Source organism: Monodon monoceros, unplaced genomic scaffold (assembly GCF_005190385.1).
Source record: "Monodon monoceros isolate NGI ecotype Baffin Bay Population unplaced genomic scaffold, NGI_Narwhal_1 Super_Scaffold_18, whole genome shotgun sequence".
NCBI lineage: Eukaryota > Metazoa > Chordata > Mammalia > Artiodactyla > Monodontidae > Monodon > Monodon monoceros.
Window position 1 is genome coordinate 20,540,102 of NW_021703774.1, and position 24,003 is coordinate 20,564,104.

The 24,003-nt window shown below is 38.0% G+C and overlaps 1 protein-coding gene across 5 annotated transcripts in view; it reads left to right on the forward strand.

Annotated features, from left to right (window-relative positions):
* Positions 1-24,003, forward strand: part of DISP1 (dispatched RND transporter family member 1) — a 201,910-nt gene that overhangs the window by 146,087 nt on the left and 31,820 nt on the right. For 3 of the 5 annotated variants that reach the window (XM_029227921.1, XM_029227919.1, XM_029227920.1), the window contains exon 2: positions 5,573-6,098. In XM_029227921.1, coding sequence (XP_029083754.1) covers positions 5,590-6,098 — 509 coding nt within the window. In that variant the 5' untranslated portion in view covers positions 5,573-5,589. The remainder of the gene's footprint in view (positions 1-5,572; positions 6,099-24,003) is intronic. The other 2 variants (XM_029227924.1, XM_029227922.1) reach the window with 1 other exon arrangement.

Here is a 24,003-nt window from a genome sequence, read left to right on the forward strand (position 1 = left end):
ATTTCCTTTGATCTTATAGGGGTAAGTGTCCTGAGCCCAGAGTAGGATGTAATTGTTTGAACCTTCTAATCACATGAGCTCTGATGACTTTTCTCTTTACATGTGATTGAAATGCCTCTATATTTCTTCTCTGTATTCTCTGTTTAATGCTTATGAAACTAGTATGATACTTTTGGTTCATAGATAGCTTTGGTCCAACAAATAATAATTTATGTTTCCCAAAATTTGGAAGCTGGGAGGTAAGATATATTGAAAACCTTTTTCCGAATAGTTTGTATTCATCTGTTCTTGCTCCTTAAATCCTTTTTGATTTCCTGCTTTATCCAGTTATTTGATATATTGTGTAGGGTGCTATTGTAAGAAAGCAGATATATACTGGAAGACAAACAATTAAAAATGCATCCAGTGAAGAGATGACTGTTTACCCTTTAAGGTGAAATAAGTTTGCTTCTGTTTTTGCATTTTAATAATAGTTATCTTCTGTTCATTGTTAGTCACTGTGCTAGAAACTTTATATGTTGTTTCATTAATATTTTATTACCATGAAGATGGCACATTTGTAGTAAAAGTTGCAAGCAGTACAGAAAGTAAAATGTGAGTCTTCTCTACCCTTCCAAATGGCCCAGTCCAACTCTCCAGCAGGAAACAATGTTAGCACTTTCTTATGTCCTTCTAGAAATTATCTGTGTATATACTAACCATACATGTGTGTTTCCGCCACTTTTTTAATGAAATGGATTCATACCACATAGGCTCTTCTGCAGTTAGGTTTTATTCACACATGAAGATGTACTTTGGACTTCTTTCCCTAGCAATAATCCTGATTTAATTCATTCTTTTTTGTTGTGCAGAGTACCCAAGGTATGGATATGACAGAATATAAGTCCCCTATTGATAAGTTAGGTGGTTTCCATTGTTTTTTTGTTTTCATTGTTACAAGCAGTGGTGCAGTCAGCATCTTTATCCAGACATTTATCTTTACACATTGTTCAAGTATATCCAAAGGGTAAACTCCTAGTAGAATTGTGAGTCAACGGATGAGGGTATTTCAATTTTTGATCAGTAGTGCCATGTTGCTCTTTTAGAAGGTTGCACCAATTTGCATTTCAAACAAATTTAACTCTAAGAAGAATCAAGACTTAGAGACTCTAAGAATGTAAGTAACTTGACCTAGGTTCTCAAAGTTAGTAACCCGTAGAGTCAGCTTTCAAATTCAGACCCACCCAGGTCATTTCTTCTAAGCCACAGATATCTCTGATGCCATTTTAAAACATAATTTCAGCTTTGGAACTAGGAAGCATCATTCCATATTTTTTTATATTCTCATCACTCAGTCAAGCAATAATAATAATTCTTCCATTGTAAATACATAGCCCTTTATGGTTTTCAAAATATTTTTACATTCTCATAGTAATCCTATGAGGTGGACACTGGTTCCCATCCTGATTTCTACGTGTGAAGAGCTGAGGCTCAAAGAAAAATACCTTAAATTTTAAAATGTAATCAAAAGATGGTCTTTGGCCAAAGGCCTTATAGTCAGTCCCCAAACAGCTAAAGCACTCAGGACATAAAAATGCTAGTATAGAAAAGGTGAACTAGGAGGTGTGAGATTAGTGGCTTCGGATGTATTGATATTGGCATGTTATATTCATGAACAACAGGAAATACACTAAAATATCTGGCCCTGGGGCTCCATCACACCTCAAGCCAGTGTCTCAAGAATAGCTTTCTTTTGGCAGTCCCTGTGTGTTATGGCCCTGGGGAAAACAGGCGATTTCAACAAAGCTCTTTTAAAATTGTTCATTATATTTGATCCAAAGCTTATTTTAAACTTCCCGCATAAATACTATTATCACTGCATTTATAATCACATAGCATTACATTTATCACAATAATTCATTTTTATGATGTTGAATCTTCCACTCTCTCATCTCTTTTCCTGTTCTCTCAGGCTCAGACCAATTTTTTTTCTCATTTGTCTCATTTCTAAAGAAATAAGGTCTTTCTCTGTGTGGCCTTAAGGTGAACTCTTGACTTTATTTATTTATTTATTTTTTTCGCTGTACGAGGGCCTCTCACTGTTGTGGCCTCTCCCGTTGCGGCGCACAGGCTCCGGACGCGCAGGCTCAGCGGCCATGGCTCACGGGCCCAGCCGCTCCGCGGCATGTGGGATCTTCCCGGACCGGGGCACGAACCCTTGTCCCCTGCATCGGCAGGCGGACTCTCAACCACTGCGCCACCAGGGAAGCCGTCAACTCTTGACTTTAGATCGAAACTTTGCTGTTCTCCTGGTCACCTGAATTCTTACACAAATACATCCACTGAACTTAATCTGTAAACATTTCTTAGAACAATTTTTGTCTGCTTTTGCTTTTTTATTATTTTTTACTTATAACCCACAACTTATTTATAAAGTCAATTTGATTGTTCCCATTTTATGATTGAAGAAAGTGAATCCTAGAAAGCTTATATGACTTTCTTCAAATACGAGCCAAAGTCAGAGTTCAAATTATTCTTTACTCTCCACTTGTACCTACTTCATTACAAGAAATCTCCAAGTTACAAAACAAGTTGTGCTCCAGAAATCATTCGTAAGTCAGCTATTTGGCACTTGAACTGCATTTTACCACACTGGGGAAAAAATGTTCTAAATGGTGATTAGGCCCCTTGGCTGGCCTGCAAAAATCTATTTAACTCTTATGTAACTACAGTATGATGCATTTGCAATAAAAATAGGAGAGAATGATAGTTGTAATTCTTGTTACAAAGAAAAAGGAAAATTATTTTTCCTGACGAAAAGCAGATTTAATTAGAAGGTAGGGAAACAGATGAAATTTCGGAGAGTCTAGAGAGGATTTCAGGGTACTTTGATGAGTGTTCCAGGTTGATGGCACTCTGTCTTAAGCCCAGTTTCACTTGAAAACTTTGAGGATGTTTGTTAAATACTTCTCACTAGCGTAACCCACCTGACAGCTGTGATTATAGTCAATAGGGCTGATTGAATTGAATACCAAAAATAGGCTCTCTGAAATGATATTAACCAACCTAGGATGGTCAGAACAAATCGACAAACTAGAAAAAGTCTTCCTTCTGTCCTGATGGAAGGGCCAAGAGGAGGTCTTGATTTTCCCATTCAGCCTAGAAGATTGCATCAGCTCCGGTAGCTTGGCTGAGGTCTGAAGAGAAGGCTTGGGAACATGAGTCATGGGTAGAGGCAAGAGAAAGCTTATGCCCTCTGTGATTTCTGTGGAGTATTTGTACAATGAGAGTTTCTAATTCCAAGAAATGGCAATTTATCTCATCAAGCAATTGCTTCTTACATTTTCTAGACTATCTTTCACTTAACCATACAAATAAACATCTTAAATTTCAATTAACTTTTTAAAAACTCTAGTGCCTTTTTAGATGGCCTTTGATTAATATGTTTTATTGTTTTCAGAACATTTGCATACAGCTTTTTCTTTTGTTAACAACAAAAGGTAGGATATATCCTTCAGTAAAAGGAAGCTTAAGGGAGCAGATCTTGCTGAGATGGCACGTTAAGAAAGTGATGGAAAAAAGATTAGACTTTATGCCTCCTGGGTCACTTTAGGGCTCTTACCAGTTTATCTACCTTACCTTCCCACTAGTTGGATAATACTTTTAACTACCAATGCTTTGTGTTGGGGATATCATTTGAGTGTTTTATAGGAGGTGTTTATACCCAGGAGTGATTTACTGAAGAAGAGAGCAACTGTGTTTACTACAATTCAAAATCCTTCTCAGGGACTTCCCTGGCAGTCCAGTGGTTAAGACTTCGTGCTTCCACTGCAGTGGCTGTGGATTCATTCCCTGGTCGGGGAACTAAGATTCCACATGCTGTGTGGGTTGGCCCCCCAATAAATCCTTCTCAATGCTCATTATAAAAGGAAGTCGGGATTGGCAGACTACTTTCCAAAGTGACGGTAAGGCTGATGAGAGAAGTGACATCTGCTTGATTTACATGTATGTTTTGATATTTATAAATGCTTTGTCTTTTCCACTACAATAATTTATGAAGAAATTTTTTAATGTCTACATTAATTCTTCCATTTCTTACAGCGTTGATGTTTATATAGCTGAATGGCTGTGTGTGTGTGTGTGTGTGTGTGTGTGTGTGTGTTTGAGTGTTTGATGAGCTCTATCTGAGACGAAAATAAGTCAATAATGCTAAATTTGTATCCTAGTACAGTGAGTATCTTCTGGGCATTAGTGTTCACATTGAAACGTTATGCCTCATTCTGGCATTCCCTGTTCAGAAATACCCCTGTTGAGCAGTTTATAAATTGGGTGAAAATACGCATAGGAATCTTCCTCATGGGTGACCTAGGTTTGTCATTACATGTACTCAGACTGAAAAGAGACGATTTCTTCTAGTACCTGTGTGTCTGACAGAGGTGGGGAGAGACTGGAGAGAGATTTCTCCAGAAGCTGTTTTGTCCACTCAGAAAAATGCCATGCCAGAAGGGTTAGTGAGCCAAACAATGGTTTTCTTTTTTTCTTGTTGGCTTTCAAGTGTAGGTTAAATAGACCACTAGCATTTGATGACCTATTTTTCTTATTGCACATTTCCACATTTTGTGTGTATGTTGGTCAGGAGGTGATAAGTGGGCAAGGGGAGAGGAAGAAGGCCGTCTGGTTTTGCCTTTGTTTGTTGACTGGACAGAAAAATATTACTGGTAATTTGAACACGAATTTTTCCTTTACATTGAAGGCCTGGACCCTTTGGTGGAGGGGAAAAACTTAATAACAAAAATCTCACTTGAAGCAAATCCCAGCCATAGTATTCTTTTTCTTATGTGCAAGCATTGTTACCTGTAGGACATAGCATAGAAAACAAATTATTAAGTTCATGGCAACTTATGTGGCATGTTTTATTATTTTTTTAGCATTACATTCATTGGTTTAGGGGATAAAACTTTTGCATCTGATATCTTGGTTGCCACAGTTCTTAGCTTAGCTAATTAGTTTTTATTTTCTTTTGTTTATTCTTATTCTAGGACCTGAGTGACTTAGAGGAAAAATCATATTTTCTTGACATTTTTCAAAGACATAAAACATTCTTAAGATTATCCACATTATCTGAACCTACACAACTAATTGCTTCAGAGTAGCCCTTCATTTTGCCCATTATTCCTATATCAGAACACCCTAAGCATGATATTATTGAAAAGCTAAAGAATGATATTGGTATTTTCTGTCTCTTCTACCCCCTTCCCACCCCCATCCTAAAATGTTCTAATTCTTAACGGACACTTGCACATCTAGGATGAGGAGAGAAGACAGGCACTGAAAATAGAGATGGGGCAGGGAGGAAGTGGTCAGTGGGATAGGAGAGGGTTTTCAAGGTGCATGGTGTAGCTGGGAGGAAAGAAGAGGAGGCCTAACCCATGGCTGGTTCTGTTGCAGGTGAGCTGGGCTTCCCCCAGTGCTTTCACAACTCCTGCAAGAACACTTGTTTTCAAAGAGCTGTTTTAAAATAGTTTTCCTATCTTCTTTACATAATTGCCTACCTGACTGTAACTGGATGATTTTATATCATTTTCTTTCTTAGGGTCAAGAAATTGGAGCATGGCTATGAACAACGGAAACAACGATTTTGTGGTTCTGAGCAATGGCAGCATCGCCACCAGTGCTACCAGCGCTAGTCCCCTCACCCCCTGTGATGGAGACCCTGCAGCCCAGCAACTCACCCCCAAAGAAGCGCCCAGAACAAAAGTGAGTCCAAATGGATGCCTGCAAGTTAATGGCACAGTTAAATCATCCTTTCTGCCTTTAGACAACCAAAGAACGCCTCAGATGTTATCCCTGTGCTGCCATCCTTGCCCATACCATCACCCTTTGACTACCCATGACAGTCACCAAGAGTGCCATCCCGAGGCTGGCCCTGCAGCACCTCCTGCTTTGGCCTCGTGTTGCATGCAGCCACACTCAGAGTATTCTGCATCTCTCTGTCCAAACCATTCACCTGTTTATCAGACAACGTGCTGTCTTCAGCCCTCTCCATCCTTCTGCCTGCATCATCCGTGGCCTGACCATTTTCAGCATCAGCCTGTGCCACAGCATATAGCCAACATAAGGTGAGTGGTCCAGTTCTTTGCCGAACTTTCTCATTCAACTAATTCCACGTGAATGTGGTTGTTGGTGTTGATTTCTCCCAAAGGAGGAGAGAAAAATGTATCAGGGATGGGAAACCAGTAAAAGCGCATATTTCAGGATTTCCCCGGCGGTCCAGCATTTAGGACTCCACGCTTTCACTGCCGAGGGCCCAGGTTCAATCCCTGGTCGGGGAACTAGGATCCCAAAAGCCACGTGGCGTGGCCAAAAGAACCCAAAAACCAAAACAAAACAAAATGCGTATTTTTTGGATTGTGTGAAGCCTACTAAAATGCAAATGAAGTAATATTATATCTGTTTTATCCATTAACTTCTTAGTCAATTAAACCCTTCCTTCCGTGTTCTCCTTCTGTGAACTGGTTAGATGTCCCTGCTAGGCCTTGAATTATAAAGTTCAGTAAAAGGTTTTATTGTTAGTAATTTACATTATTAAACATGGGGGATAGATATATTTGTGATGAGGCTGCCTAAACAGGAGTCTTATATTTGCTATTATTGATAGTGATCAACATTTACAAAAAAGAAGTACAAAACCAGTTGCTTCCTTATGGGTGTACTCACAATTTCTATTCATGTGGTTTGGGTGACTGTGTAATATGTTGAGATCGTATGAAGGCAACGATTCCTTTTAGCAGATGAAACCTATAAATATGTAGCATAGGGCTTTAAAAAATATTTTTTGTAAAACGTTTTCAGATCCGATAGATTGAAAAGTACTAGAAAAATCTCTATCATTGCCAGTTCTCCTTCCCATTTCAGGCCATAGTTTCTCTGATATGTTCTTTCCAGCTATTTTTTCTGTGGGTAAGTTAAATCACATGTACTGCAGGTGAGCAATGGTGATATATTTTTAAAAATACTGAATACTTTATAGAGACCAGGAATTATTTCACATTTTTTGGTAATAAAAAGTCTAAAAAGAGCTAGAAGACAGCCTTCTCATTGAATATTAGGGTATAATTTATATACAGGGAAATGCACATATTTAAGTGTATAGTTTGATCAGTTTTGACAAATGTATACACTAGTATAATGCACACCTTGGTCAGATGTAGAACATTTCTGTCACCCCAGGAAGTTCCTTTATGCCACTTCTTAGTCATTCCTTCTCTCTTCACCAGAAGCACTGTTCTGAGTTCTGTTACCATAAATTATTTTGTTTGCTCTGAAACTTCATATGAATGGAATCATACAGTAGATACTCTTTTGTGTCTGGCAGTTTTGACTCATAACATTTTTGAGACTGTCTAATTGCTATGTGTATTAGTTTCCCTTTTTATTGCTGAGTAGTAATCCATTGTATGCATATAGTATATTCACTTTTAATTAAAGAGTGAGTACAGACTTCCAGTTCTAAAATAAATGTCATGAGGATGTAATATACAGCATGGTGACCATAGCTAATAATACTGTATTGTATAGCTGAAAGTTGCCAAGAGAGTAGATCTTAAAAGTTCTCATCACAAGAAAAAAAATTTTGTAAATGTGTGTGGTAATGGATGTTAACGAGACTTATCGTGGTGATCATTTTGCAATATATACAAATATCGAATCATTACGTTGTACACCTGAAACTAATGTAATGTTATATGGCAATTATGTATCAAGTTTTTAAAAAGTCACAACCAGACAGGGATTAAGTAATAAATACTTTTCACCTTCATCAGATTTTAGATGCTGCTGAGATTATCTGGTTTCACTCTTTTGAAAAGAGAGGAAGAGAAAGATGGGGAAAATGACAAGGGGGGTGGGGGGCAGGGGGAGTCTTCTCTAGCATGTTTCTGCAGTTTCTGAATACATTTTTCCATATTAGATGTGAGAGTCTTTTAGTTTATAGAACTATAATAAAAACACTCACCAAAGCCATTTCTTAGAAGATTAGTCCTGACAGCATTGTGCTACATGGCCAGTTTTAGACTCTTTCCACTTTGAATGAAACAGTGTAAGTGGTTAGTTTTGAAATTATATGGTCATAAATATTGATGTTTCAGAATCATAAATTATATGGTTGCAGGATGTGAGATGAGAGAGAATTCTACATTTTGAAGCTGATCCCTCCTTTAAAAAACTTCACGAAGTAGTAAAACAACGGATAAGTAACCAATTGTTTCAATATGATAGGCATTGTCAGTATTTTCAGGACTTTGGCTTAGCATTTCTGAATGACCTAATTTTAAAGGAATGAGTGTCCTATATACATACAACTTTAAATAGAATGGCATTAAAAAACAAACTGATAAAAAGTGCCATATTTGTCCATCAGGAATAGTTGTAGAGGACACTGGAATTTTATGTGAGAAATCTTTCATATTAGAATTTTATCTCAAGAATTTGAGCCTTTTGATAAACTGCAACAGACATAGAATCTTTTTAAAGATGCCTGCGAAGGAATGGTATGTGTCCAGTTGTGTATATTACATACTTTATTGTAAAATGTGTGCTCCCAGAAACTCTTCCCTATCTGCTACATTTATGAATTTACATAATCAACAATATTTACTGAATATTTGTATGTGCCAGGCACCAAAGATGTAGTTCTAAATGAGATGAGACTTTATTTTTTCCTTCATAGAGCTATAAGCTAGTAGGATGGGAGACAGAAAAGCAAACAGGCAGCTACAATATTGTGATAAGAGATACCAAGGAGGGACATACAGGGATGAAAATGAAAAACATTACAAATGGAGAAGAGGTTGTCTTGTAGACAGTGGGAATAGTTTGTGTAAAGCTTTATAAAGTAGTGTGAGCACAGCTCCAGCATAGCTGAGTATGACTAGGCCCTGAAGGAACAAAGAGTAATAGCAAGGGGAGAGGTATATTGGGATTAAATCCTGAGGGGCATTGTGAATCACATTAGGAGATCTCAGGACTTTATCCTGAGGCCAGTGGAGAGGCAGTATAGATTTTTGTGTGTGCACGACTTTTTTATTATGAAAAAATATATAGAACATAAAATTTATCATTTGAACCATTTGTATGTTTACAATTCAGTAGCATTAAGTACATTCACATTGTTGTGCAACTATCACCACCCTCCTTTCTCCAGAACATTCTTCATCTTCCCAAACTGAAACTCCATACCCATTAAACAATAATTTCCCGTTCTTCCCTCCCCCAGCCCCTGTCAACCACCGTTCTATTTTCTATCTCCATGAATTTGACTATTCTAGGTACCTCATATAAGTGGAATCATACAGTATTTGTTCTTTTATGACTGTCTGATTTCACTTAGCATACTGTCTTCAAGGCTTATCCAAGTCATAGCATGTATCAAAATTTTCTTCTTCTGTAAGGCTGAATAATATCCCATTGTATGTATATACCACATTATGTTTATCCATTTATCTGTCGATGGACACTTGGATTGCTCCACCTTTAGGCTATTGTGAATAATGTTGCTATGAACATGTGTATACAATATCTGTTTGAGTTCCTGCTTTCACTTCTTTTGGTTATATACCCAGAAGTGCAATTACTGGGTCATATGGTAATCATATGTTTAACTTCTTGAGGAACCACCAGACTGTTTCCACAGCTGCTGTGCACATCCTTGCTGACACTTGTTCTTTTCTGGTTTTTTTTTTTAATTGTTTTATAATAGCCATCCTAATGGGTGTGGCATTACAGATTTTTAAGCAGAAAAGAAACACTATCAGATTCACATTTTAGAGAGGTCCATAAACTGCATGGTGGAGAGTAGATTGAACTGGGTTAGGACTATTGTAGGGAGGAAGACCGTTAGAAGACTTGTTATAGTAATTCAGGTGAGAGCTGGTGGTGACTTGATCCAGGATTTAGAAGTAATTTCAGCTAGAGAGATTTATGAGGTAGAATCTACTAGGTCTGGTGAACAATTGGATATGGGGGAGGAAGGGAAGAAGAATCACAACTGATTTTCAGTTTCCTGGCTTGAGCAACTAGATGGGTAGATGGTAATGTTGATCACTAAAATGGAGAGGACAGGAGAAGAACTCCAGGCAAGCAGAGCTTTTGGGGATGGAGGGTGGGGCAGTAACAGTGGAAGAGTGTGATCCTTTGAGCTTTCTTGAAAGAATGAGGATGCTGAGTAATACGTAACAATTACATTGAGGGTAACAATACTGTTGGAAATTATCCTAGGATGAAAACTGCAGCTTTTAGGTTCAGCCCAGCATGTATTTATTTGCAGAATTGTGCTATGGGCAAGGAACTAAGCCAGGTGCTGTGTCTGTCTTTCCCAAACCAGTAATATACCCACCAAAGCAAATGTGGACGTGGATATAGCTACTGTGTAAGGGAGAGCAGGGCAGTTGGGGATAGGTTATGCGGGATGTCCTCGCTGAGAAATTCTGTAAATGAGGATGCCATGTGATACTTTGCTGCCTTTTATTAGTTATTCTACCCAACACTTTTAGGAAACTTAGAACGAAGGTTCTAGAGGCTGATCTCTATCAGGAATGTTAACGCTCTAAATCTATTTTCCTTTTGTGATTTCTTGCATGTTGCTTTTTAAAAAATTGATAATCTCAAATACTTAATGAAGTATTATTCAATTAATGTTTAAGATGTATTCATGACTTGATAAAAGTATATTCACATCACTTAAAAAGTATCTTAAAGGTTGATGGCCTTGGAGTAAAATTGTGTACAGATGGAAGATCCTAGGCACTTTCAATTGCTATTGCTCTTTGCACCTACACCACAAATGCGCCCACCTGGTTGGTATTTTGTTTTATTTTATTTTATTTTTATTTATTTATTTATTTGTGGTACGTGGGCCTCTCACTGTTGTGGCCTCTCCTGTTGCGGAGCACAGGCTCCGGACGCGCAGGCTCAACGGCCATGGCTCACGGGCGCAGCCGCTCCGCGGCATGTGGGATCTTCCCGGACCGGGGCACGAACCCGTGTCCCCTGCATTGGCAGGCAGACTGTCAACCACTGCGCCACCAGGGAAGCCCCTGTTTTATTTTTAAAGTTGTTATTTGTTTGTAAAGTACTTAAACCATAGAGAATGTTTTAAAGAGTCAAATAGAAAATATAATTTTATCCCAGGTCATTTGCCGCCTCCTTTCCATCATTCATATTCCCATTTCCCTTTTGCCCACCTTCTGTACTACAGTAAGTTCTGTTTCATCCCTTCTTGACGCTTTAAGCTGTAATAAATCTATCTAAAAGATTCATTATAATCAACCACTTATATATGTCTTTTGCTTTTTAAAACTCTCTGTTAAGCTTCTGGTTGATTAAATTAAGACCATTGCAAGGATCACATTTAGAATATTCTCTTTTGATTCCATTTATCACCAAATATTAAGTAGTTCAAATATATCTCATTTTAAAGCTTCTGGCTTTTTCATTTGTAGATTCCTATCCTTATACCCATCACTCAGCTGCTAATTAATGTGACTAATTGAGAACACCAAGGAGTTAAAAATGGCAGAAAGTAGTCTCTCCCTACCATGAGACAGAGCCCATACCCGTAAGTCCTAAACCTGGCTGATCATCAGGGTCACCAGGGGAGTTAAAGAATAAAATAAGTATGATAATAATAAAGGGAAGTTCCTTTTGCAATAGAAACAATAAAGCACTCAGGAGTTCAGAGGTGAGAAGGATCCCTGGAGGTTAGGGGCAGGCTGAGTGAGAAGGGAGAATTTGAGTGACCCTTGAAGGATGACCAGGACATGATAAAGGGACTGCCTGGAGGATGCAGAACGTAGAAGGTAGGGGGAAGTTGGAAGGGGAAAGCGTACAAAAATATAAGTCTACTTAAGGAAGTGTAAAGAGAAGAGGATGGCCAGAGTGAAGGGGTCATTTGGTTGGTCAGGAGAGACAGCTTTTCCTAATTTTACATCCTGAATACAGTCAAGTTATCTAAAAGGCTGAATGGTAATGATTTGCTCTTTATCCTACAGAGATCTGGAAAATGCTTCTCAGGAACCAGTCACGTTCCATGTGTGCTGGCTGAAGCAAAGTTTTGAATGATTCATTTGGAAACCTTCTTACTGCCGTATTAAAGTGAAAGGGTAATGGTATTATGACACAATTAATAAGGAGTTCTGCATCCAAAAATAGCATACAAGATTTCTAATCCAAACTGTACTTACGTTTTAATTTGGTGTTGCAAAAAATGTTCTTGATTGTGATAGGGGACTCCGTAAATGATACTTGGCAATGGCCATAGACTCATTATCATGGTAGGGAACCTGTGGTAGTTTTGGGTGCCTGCCAAATGCATTTTTATTTCTCTGAAGGTGATTTTGTAGACAGATGGTCACGTTGAATGTTCCCCATGGCACCCTGGAGGAATTAGAGCTATACTGAGTTAAGAAGGCTTGGCACAGAGGGGACCACGGAACTCTAGCATTAGCTCAGCCCCTGAAAGCTTAAGTAAACATGGTCCCTGCCTCCCCATACATTGTGACTATATAATTTTTGTAACCTATATTTCCTTTCTCCTCGGGGGTTCTTTACTAGTTTTCCAATTTCACACTCACTTTTCTCAGAGGTTTTCTTTTTGTTTCCCCTTAGGACACTAGTTACTTTCTATGAAGGGAACTCTTTTTCCTAAAAAGTAAGAAATGAGAATTCTTGTATTATCTTAAAAGAGATAGAATCTACCACTTGAAATCTGCTTCTTCTGTATATGTTGTATCATAACATCCAGGGGTAAATTATAGACCTGAGCATCATTTTCCAAAGGGTCTTACTTTGCTACACCTGGCCTGCAATGCTCTACCCTTCCGCCTTCCCTGAGCCCTGGCAGTTGTGTTATTTTAGTTAGTTAGGAAATTTGAACCAAAAATCACTCTGAACACTTCATCAGCAGTGTAGCGTGAACCTTGGCATTAACACTGATCCCAGAGTCTCTGATTTGCCCAAAATGCCAGACTCAACTCAAATGGCTCTTCTAAGATGTCGGAGCAATGAATGGAGAAATTCAAGGTTGCTCACTTATTTAGCAAGAATTTATTGAATACTTAGTAAGTGTTAAGTGCTGGAGACAGAGGTAAAAACTGCAAGCATGGTCCCCAATTTCAAAGATGTAGAGGTAATGTGGACAAGGTAAGATACTTAGATTTCAGCATGGGCTGACCTCAGATAGATAGCCTTCTTTTATCTACAAATATTGACTGCTGTATTCTCTGGAGCACAAAAGTTAAATATCAGAGCTTTTGCAGGAGCACAAGCCAAAAAGAAGAACCAGACTATGTATCGTTTTCTAAATTCATTTTCTCCGCTTTTCCTCTCTTACCATTGGAAGGTTACTGATAGCTAAATAATCATTTGTCTTTATATACAATTACCATAAATAGTAACCTGGCCAGGACGGCTTGGCAGGTGTCTTTGGCAGGAAGGAATGGTTAAACTGCTTTCTTTAGACCTGTGATGTTCAGGAAGGTCCAATAAGATTAAAAATTCAGTTCTTCTGTCACGCTAGGCACATTTCAAGTGCTCAATATCCAGATGTGACGAGCGGCTACCATATTGGACAGCACAGTTACAGAACATTTCCATCATCACAGAAACTTTCATTGGAGGACAATCTTTCTTGCCTCTGTTAAAGCAACTGAGATCCCTTTTTAACCTCTGTGGCAGCAAATGGAGCACGTATGATGTAGAGTAACAGCAGTATTTGGCAGTAAATACCCTTTTTGGTCAGCATAATTCTAATTAATTGGAGTATGATTGCTTGTATTTTGTTTGAAATATTAACATTAAGAAATGACAAAAGATAAAATCCCTTTTCTTCAAAAATCTGAAAGACTAAAGCCCTATATTATAAAAAATCGTAGCCAGTAGGCAATATCCTTCGACATCTTCTAGAAGCCACAGTTACATCTTACAAAAACTTCTGCAGATCAAGCCAAAGGCAAAAGTATCAATTTATTGAATTTTTAGTTGCCTGGGCTTTTTGTTTTTTGTGTTTGTTTTTTATTGAAGTATAGTTGATTTATGGCCTGAGCTTTTTGTAAGTAGATCTAAAGTACAAATGTCAAACCAAATTTTTTCTGAAAGGTAGATAAATAAGTACAGTTAGCCTCTAGAAGTAATTGCTTAGTGCTGTATTACAGCTCTCACTTTTCTTTCCTCAATCCTTCCCCTTTCCTCACTATACAACATGAGGTGGGAAGAGCATGGGCTTTAGAAGGGAATCCCTGTGTTTGAGTGAATCCTGGCTCTGCCATTGAATAGCTTTGTGATCTTGGGTAAATCTGTCTCTGTAAAAATGGAATAACAGTGGTTATTTTTTTCACATAGCATAGTGCCTAGAACCAAATTATTAGTCTCCTTTCTCTTCTCCTTCTACATTTGTTCCTTTCATTTTCTTCTCTTAAATTTTTGTTGTTGTTCTTTGCTGTGTGCACTTAATTCTGTTAGTATCGTGGCAGAAAGCAAGCTGTTACTGAATCCTGATTTAAATGAATACACGATGTATTGCTTTTCATCCTGATTTATAAATTGCGTACTTTTTACCCCATCAACCTACAGGAAAGAGCAAGTGGGAAAGATGGTCACTAATTTGCCTTCTAGAAGAGGAAAAGGGGGGTTGTTGAGACTAAATGGGCCTCTACAGCCCCAAAGACTCAGAGCCTTTATCCTTTATACTAATTGTAACATCTGATTATGACAGTTAACTTTAGAAGTCTGGTAAGATTTAATCTTGATTTCACTGAAACCAAGGTGTATTTTTACATTCCTTAAAGTAGTCAAAATTAACTTTTTTAAAACAGGATAATGTTTGTAAAATTTAAAATGTTCCAAGCTTGCTTGCCAAAGTAAGTCAGTTTGGCAGTCAGATTGAGTGAAGGCCTATTTTATTAGTGGGACTTCTTTTAGAGACTCCTTTATACTATAAATGAATTTTAGAGTGTGCTATGCCTCATGGAATGCATTGCACAGTCTGTAATACATTTCAGACTATGAGCCTTGGTCATCTCTTTCTTTAATAATAAATGTCAGGAAACAATACCCTCTTTATTTCTTGAAATTAATATAACATTTTGGAATGAAGCAAATATATTCTTTAATTACCCCCTTTCTATAGTACTCCTACTTGTTTAGCAGGTTCTAGAGAGTAAAGAAAAAAAAGAGGAATGGTTCAAATTTTTCTTTGCGGTTAAAAAGGTAAAATATTTAGCAAACAGTAAAACATAAAAGACATTGTTATGGATCAGTCACATCTCTGACTCCAGGAAAAAAAACCAATTATACTACTGCGTCTTCTTTCCAAACTTAAGTGGATTGTTAGGTGTAATTTAAAAGACTTTATAGAACTTAGCATTTATAGGAGAATTTTCATTGCTATACTATGTTGTATTCTTTTCAGCAAAATTGATTCTACAAAATTATGCCTTTTTTAAAAAAAAACACACAAACCAGAGAGTCAACTGCTTGGTATTTTGGAGTTTAGTGCCTGGGGCATAACTGGAACTCAAATATTTGTTGAGTGAATGATTATCACTCCTCTTCCCCAATTCTCAGGACATCTTTTTTTACAAGAAAAATTGACAAAGCTTAAATTTTTTAAAAACCTCACAAAGTCAGATTGGTCCCTGCCATCAAGCCATTTATTGTCTAATAGGAGAGAGATGATTGGGGCAAAAATAACCACAGTCTCTGAGAACCAAAATCAGAGTTTAGAGGGTTGTGTGAGTCCCAAAGAGGGAGATGGAGTCATAGGATAGCTTAGAGAAAGCGCCATGGGAGATGACATGGGTCTTTCAAAAACAGACAGGAGACCAACTGCCTGAAATATGGGAAAGGAGGCCGGCAGCACATGGGCGTGGGAGCAAGTGTGAGGCAGCCTGGCAGGCAGTGTCCTTTGTCTGGAGAAGAGCTCAGAGGAGGTGGCCCAGGGCATTGTGCCTATTGGGTTCATCTCATTCGACCTTTGGAGAACAATATGCTATAGTTAGTCAAAGAAGACTGCTCCCCCAAAACAGTGGATTCCAAATGTTGTGGAATCATCATAAAAAGCACTTATTAAGTGTCTAAGTACTTTATATGCAGTAATTACATAGTTCTAATACCTTTGATTCATTGATATTTCCCAAGGCTCGTTTGTTGAACCATTTCTTTTGTACTGCTTTTTGTGTATCTCCAGGGCCTACCAAGGTGCCTGGCATTTAGTAAGCACTCAGAAATTGTTGAATGAAATGAATAAATAATTGGACATCAGTCAAGTCATTTTTATGCAGAACTCAATTTTGTGATGTCTTGATAGTGAAAATCAGGCACATTGGTCTCCTGGAGTAAGATATTTCCCAAACAATGGGAGAAGGTTTAAAAGGCTTTGTTCCCTTAAAAACCCTGTTTTATTAATTGTTGTTTGAGTCTGTTTGCAGGGATAGCTCCTCCTGTCCTTTAAATCACGCCCCCCCCCAATGCCTTGGTTTCTAAATTTTTTTAAAAAAAATTACAGCCTCATTCATGAAGACGTAAGAAAGGAAAGGTAAAGACCCTGTTCACTCCCACAGCTCCTAAGCTACTTTCATAAATGATTCTGGAGCCCTTTTGAGGAAGACAGGGAGGGGCCAGGAGACTCTCTGCATTGGGGGGAGTCAGCCCAGAATAACCTTTCTGTTTGCTCAGCTCTGGCCACCTCTAGGATATTTGCAAATCTAGTATAAGAGATTTTATAAGCAGTCAGCAGATTATAGAACTGGTGGATGAAACATAAATTTCTAATTAAGAGTTGGGGTTTTTCTTTGTCCATATGTATTTTATGACTGAGAATAAACCGAGAGGGTCCGGGGCCAGATTTGATGCCATATTCTATATTAATATGCTGAGTTGTTGGTTTAGGTAAATTAATTACTTCTCCCCATTTGAATGGTACAGGGAGGGCTCTGATAGTTATCAAATAGCTTGAGATTCAAGCATGATGATTTCTACAGGAATGTGAGCAGTTTACTCTTTCTAAACACTATTTTGTGTGTCTAGTAAGAAACAAGGATGGACAGTTAATACATTCATCCCTTCAGACCCTCTTTGTGCATCTGTGGTCACTTGGGCCTGCCCACCTCCCCCTTCCTAAAACACTGCTTTCATTATGTCACTCCTCTGCTCAGAAATCTTCCATGGTTTCCCCAAACTCCTTGACCTGACAGTGAAGGTCCCTTTAAAGGGATGGAGTGTGTTTTGTGGGGGAAGGAAAGGTAGTTCAGGGAGGAGGAATCTTCTAGCCCTGGTGAGGAATGAGGTGACAGATATCAGTGAATAAGATTACTGTATCAGACTTTTTCCCCCTACACTTTAGAAGTTTAAACAGAAATCTGATTAATGATTGTATCTTCGTTTCCACTTATATATAATCGAGAACTAGACTCAGATACTTTTTTTGGTCCTGGCCAACACTAAATATTCTGGGTCTTTGTTTTCTAGGTATTATTCTGAAACTTTGTTTTTTAGCTGTCAGCCATTGACCTACCTTATTGGCTACCAGAAACTAAAACTACTTCATTGTAAAGCAATCGCCAGGAGAGATTTATTTAAATGTATTATTTGATTGTTAAAAGGTCTCAATCTAATGCAGAATTAAACCCTACATTGAGCTCCAAATTGTACTAATTTTTTTAACCTCCTTACCCCTGACCTCCATCTCCCAAAGCTTAAAATTCTAAGTGAGCAGCATTAGTATCTGGTGAGTATTTTGGCCTGAGGATTTTAAACTTCATTCCAGCATTCATTCCAGCCTCTTAAGTTAGTTAAGTTTAATAAGATTTTTCTGGCTTTCTTATGAGCTTTCCTTGGATCTCCCATTAGTGATGATTATTCACATCTTATTAAGAAAAGTATATATTACACTCTCATTTAGCATGTTTTGTGTGGGGCTCACAGCAACAGTCTGGCATGAAAAAGTTTGAGTTTAAGGGCAAGTGCTTTATAATTTAGTATAACTTTAAAATGTAACACATGGGGCTGTTTGGCTTATAACCTCCAGCTTAACTATGCAAATTTAACTCCATGGGCTGAGGAAGAATGGTTTCTTTCAAGCAAAGCTACTTTTCAGTCATTTAAAAATATTTTTAATTAACCAGTTGTCCTTTTCAGAATGCTAATTGCTTTAAACTGTTTCTTTTTAAAAAAAAGAAAAAGTCATTCTTAGATTCCTCTTTTGGGGTGTGCATTGCACAGGACCAGAACCATGTGAAATTCTGACCTCCGGTACGGCTCCTTCCTCCTCCCCCTTATAAGCGGCAGAGGCAAAATGTATTTGAAAATGAATTTCCCATGCCTTGCTTCCCTCACCGTTTAGTGAACAGCAGAATAGCTGCCCTTTGACTACTGATCTGCTAGGCCTGGAACTCTATCTTCTTAAGAAGAAATAATTATTTAATTATATAAGAGGAAATTACACCCCTCCCTGTTCTCACCCAATTTTGTATAACACAGTTCTTTTCTTGTTTACTGCAATAACTAGGGGAAAAAAATAACATAATTTCTGGCTTGCTTCTTAGGGCCAGGCTCTACTAATAAGAGAATAATTTCTTATTAACTTAAATTGGAACTCAAGCTGTTACATGAAAGCCTGATTTGTTCCAGCTTTACAGAGTTTTGAGTCTGAGTGGGACGGACAGGGAATACTGTACATTATGCACAAAGCATATTTTTCTTGTGGAACATCACACAGAAATGCCTTCATGGGTTACCAGGCTCTGTCACTAATTGATGTAACGTTTAGTAGATCCAATGAGTGTGCAGTTGTGCCTTTCAGCATTCCCATTGGATAGATGTCCTTAAATGTCAGGTATTTTTCTTTTGCCAGCAAGTTTGGTGAAATTGGCATGGGGATTTATAAATATGTGAAAAATGCACATTTTTATCATTCTTCACAGCAGTCTTTTATCACATCTCTGCAGTATTAATGTCTCCAGGGGGAAAACTGTAAATTATATAACAGATAAATTGGAGGTGAGTTTTTCTTAGCTAATCAGTAGCCACTGGCTGCTTAAGCAATAAAGTAGACTGAAATGAAAGACAGCAAAGGAAGTTCAGCAGTAGGATTGCCCATAATCCATGGACATTTCAGCAGTTTTCTGCCTTAGACTAACATATTCCTGTCAGTTATAAAGAAAACATAAATTTTTATATTTAATGTGTAGACATTAATTATTGAAGGTAGGAATGGTCATAATCAGGGGTCTAGATATATCTTGAGAGGTAAATTCAACATGGGTTTAAATATGATTTTAGTATCACATAGTTTAGAAATTAAGTATTTTATTTTTCTTTAGTTAAAGGAACTAATCTCAGATAGTCTGTTTAAAAGTCATGATTTAAAAGAAAAGCAGTTCGTCACTGTGAATTAAGTCTATAAAATTTAAACTTCGAGTACACTTAAATGGAACATTATATGTGTTCCATTGATGAAATCTTCATCAAGGTTTCAAAATGGGAAGAGATGAAGAACATTTTGAAGAGGCATATCTCCTCTTTCACCCACAGATATAGGCTTTGCATGGAAATATAATCACCTATAAAGCATTTCTATGTTAATAATGTACTTGACTATATCTGGTCATGTAAGCAATTAAGAATATTTAGTTCTCCATCAACATTGCAATTTAGATCATATTTAAATTATTTCTTATTCTGCTATCACATGAGTATCTCTTTTGTGTAATTTTATAAAAAAATAACCTTTCTAAGAATTTTAATAGTAAGTTTTATCATTATTACAAATATTCTAAAATATTCCAAAATAATGAATAATAGTCTCTGAGTATAAAGAATTTTTCTGGAGGGTGGGAGGGAGGAAGACGCAAGAAGGAAGAGATATGGGATCATATGTATATGTATAACTGATTCACTTTGTTATAAAGCAGAAACTAACACACCATTGTAAAGCAATTATACCCCAATAAAGATGTTAAAAAACAACAACAACAAAAAAGAATTTTTCTAAATTGTGAAGTAGAACTTGGTCGTGCATTGTACCTGTATTTGGTGAAGAAAATGGACTTTAATGGCATAAGGTCTCAAGTTTATAATAAGAGTATTAATGATTTTATTGAACCCTTACTATATACCGGACATTGTACTATATTTTACATGCACTCTCTGATTTAATCCTGAAAACAGCCCAAGGAATTCAGAGCTATTACTGTCATTTCCATTTTATAGATGAAGAAACTATGGTTTGGAAAAATTAAATAGTGTTTAAAAGATTAATTAAATGGCTAATAATAACCAGTAGAGCCTGGAATTGAGTCTTGGTCTGTCTGATTGTGAAGCCTTTCCTCTTAGTCACATCTCTGTGCTGCTCAAACGTAAGAGAATGAATTTTTTTTTTTTTTGCTAAATTTTTTTAGTTTTAGCAGTAGTTCAAGAAACAATTACTGAGTGCTAGCTATGTAGTAAGCACTTGTGCAGATTCATTCTTGAAACCGCAGAGCTGAGATCCCACTGATCACAGATCACACTCATCACAGATCACACAAATAATCATGAGAAGCACAGATAACTTGCCCCAGGCTGCCCAAGTCCTTTTTAGATCACGGAAAGGGTATATTCACAGCGCTTCCTTGCACAGATCCCAAGGAAGAATCCTGCCTGATTTCTCCCATCTGTTTGTACCATGTCCCTAGTGTACTTAAACACTAGTGGGGGGACACACACAAGTAGGTTCTTGGACATGCTAGTAGTAAGAAATAGATTTTCCACCTTTTAGATGTAACATTTCCTTTGTGTCTAAACTGAATTCTCTATCTAAATGTCACACTCCATGCTGTCATCTTCAGGATTTTGGGTGCCTTTGCTCCGGCTCCAAGACTACCAAACAGTGCTCGCTGTAAGAAGACGGAAAGTGTAGACCTTTCTTATTATGACTTCATGCAGCCTGGCATAGCTCAGTCCTCACTGCTAACTCCTAAATGTACTTCCTCCAGCAGCTTTTTCCACGTACGCCTCTGTCTCTAGTTTACTCAAAGCACAGTTTACTCTCTCAACCCCTGGACCATGGGCAGCATCACCTCCTACTCTATTATGAAAACAACTGAAACTTTGGTGGAGTGTAGCATAGAGGTTAAGAGGGTGGGCTCTGCAGTAGATTGCCAGGGTTTGAATCCTGCCCCTAACACTAACTGTGTGAGCTTGGCAACTTATTTAACCTCTCTGTGCTTCAGTTCATTGTCCATAAAATCTATACCTACTGCATAGGATTGTTTTAAGAATTAAAAAATAGTTTCGGGCTTCCCTGGTGGCGCAGTGGTTGAGAGTCCGCCTGCCGATGCGGGGGACGTAGGTTCGTGCCCCGGTCCGGGAAGATCCCGCATGCCGCGGAGCGGCTGGGCCCGTGAGCCATGGCCGCTGAGCCTGCGCGTCCGGAGCCTGTGCTCCGCAACGGGAGAGGCCACAGCAGTGAGAGGCCCGCGTACCGCAAAAAAAAAAAAAAAAAAAATGTTTAATATATGTCAAGTGTTTAGGACAGTGTTTGGCACATAGTGAAGTTCTTAAATGTTGACTATTATTATTTTTAATATATCAGTACACTTAATGCTTTTACTTTGTATGACCTCTTTCCTTTTTAATGACTTGCAGTCTGACTTTTACCATCACTCCTTTCCTGGCGATACTGGGGTCAGTGACCTCTTTGAGAAGCTCATCTCATTTGTTCTCCTTAGTTCGAGAGCATGTAATCCCCATTTACCATCCCTTCATAAGCTGTCTTCTTTTTTGCATTTCATGAGTCTATGCTTTTCATCACCCTATGCCTTTCCTTCTTATCCTATGTGCTGTGACCATTTCTGCCCTCTCTCACTGTTGATGGAGCCTCCTTTTCCGCCCTTCACATGACTGTCATTTCCATAATACCTTGCTTATTGTTTATTTCTTACCCCTTCTCAACTGTTAAAAATTTCAGATCCCCATTTCCTGTCTGTAGTTCTCATGGTGATGGAATCCCTATAATTCACAATAGGCTGTAGGACATCTTTATTTAAATATCCTGCCAAACAAAGTATCAGAGGAAGAGCACTTTGTAATCCTTCAACAGAAGCACTTGTACCCTAAGTAAGCATAGCCACGTACTGTAACTAGATATTGTTGACCCAGGAAAGATCTTGAACTTTGGAAGAAACTAAAATTTAAGGAAGTAGAACAATATGGATTTTAAAACATAACCTGTTCAAAAATAACATAATGACAGACAACAATACCAGGACTAGTTTTACTGTAGATCAACAAAGTTCTGTTGCTCATCAAAGGCCTTTTACAGGTAATCTAAGATCTCTACCTTATAAGTCATTTGGACAGGTATTTCTAAAACTTCAAGAGAAAAGATCAATTAAGACTCACTAGGAGTTACCAATTTAAAATGTTACTGGGGGACTTCCTGTTTATCTATGTCCCTAAACTTCAGCTAACCTGAATTTTAGCTATCTAAGGTACTTAAACTTTTATCTTTGGCTGTCTTAAAAAGGGTGATCCTTTAGGCAAAACTAATCTATGGTGATAGAAGCCTGAATATTGGTTACTTCTGATTATGTTTATTGATTAGAAGGGGCACGTGCGAGCCTTTGGGGCTTCTGGGAAATGTTCTATATCTTGATCTGAGTGGTGGTTACATGGATGTAAAACCCATCAAGCTGAACACTTAAACTTTGTGCCTCTTATTGAAGAATTGGTGAAATAGGAATGGTTTAAAAGGATGACATAAGGGATTTAAGGATCTCTCCCCTTTAATTCTAAAATATCCTTTCACCTTCTTGGCCAGTCTGTATACACTTGGAAGGCAGGGATAATGTTCTCTTAATTTTTATATTCCTGATTGTACAGTGGGAAGGAGACTGGAGGCAGGAGGAAGGCTTAAGGGCTGGCATACTCACCTCCTCCCAGGAGAATTTCTTAGTAAACCAAGTTCCACTCTGAGCTACCACTTTGCTGTTTAAATATGTATATATATTTTTTCCTTGATTTGGAGATAGCAAACTTAAGCTACACTTTTAAAAATAAATTTATTTATTTTATTTATTTATTTTGGGCTGCATCGGGCCTTCGTTGCTGCGCATGGGCTTTCTCTAGTTGCGGCGAGCAGGGGCTACTCTTCATTGTGGTGCGTGGGCTTCTCATTGCGGTGGCTTCTCTTGTTGCGGAGCACGGGCTCTAGGTGTGTGGGCTTCAGTAGTTGTGGCACGCGGGCTCAGTAGTTGTGGCTCACGGGCTCTAGAGCACAGGCTCAGTAGTTGTGGCGCACAGGCTTAGTTGCTCCTTGGCATGTGGGATCTTCCCGGACCAGGGCTCGAACCCATGTCCCCTGAATTGGCAGTCAGATTCTTAACCACTGCGCCACCAGGGAAGCCCCTAAGTTACATCTTTTGAGCTTTTATTTTATTTTTAAATTTTTATTTTATATTGGAGTGAAATTAATTAACAATGTTGTATTAGTTTCAGGTGTACAGCAAAGTGAGTTATACATATACATGTATCTATTCTTTTTAAAATTCTTTTCCTATTTAAGTTATTACAGAATATTGAGCAGAGTTACTTGTGCCATACAGTAGGTCCTTGTTGGTTATCTATTTTGCATATATGAGCTGCATTTTTATTTCGGAATCTGAAAAGTAGAGTATTCGGTGACATAATCACATTCTCGCACATATCTTGCCTTATTTGCTTTCCCACTTGCATCTTCTGTTAGCCTCTCATCTTCCTATTTTGGTACTTGAGAGTAGAAATTGTATTTTTACTGCTCAAAAGTGCTTAGTGAACTGGAATTTCTAGGGCGGAGAAGAGATGACAAAATGAATGATTTAATAATGCTGAGAAAATAAAGGGCTGTCCTTAGGCAGCCTTCCTTAGGGAAGGTAGTAACGCATCTTTCCCATCCTTCTGCCAAAGATTTTATGATAGAGGTAAGCCAAGATTATAAAAAGATTTAAGTTTTCC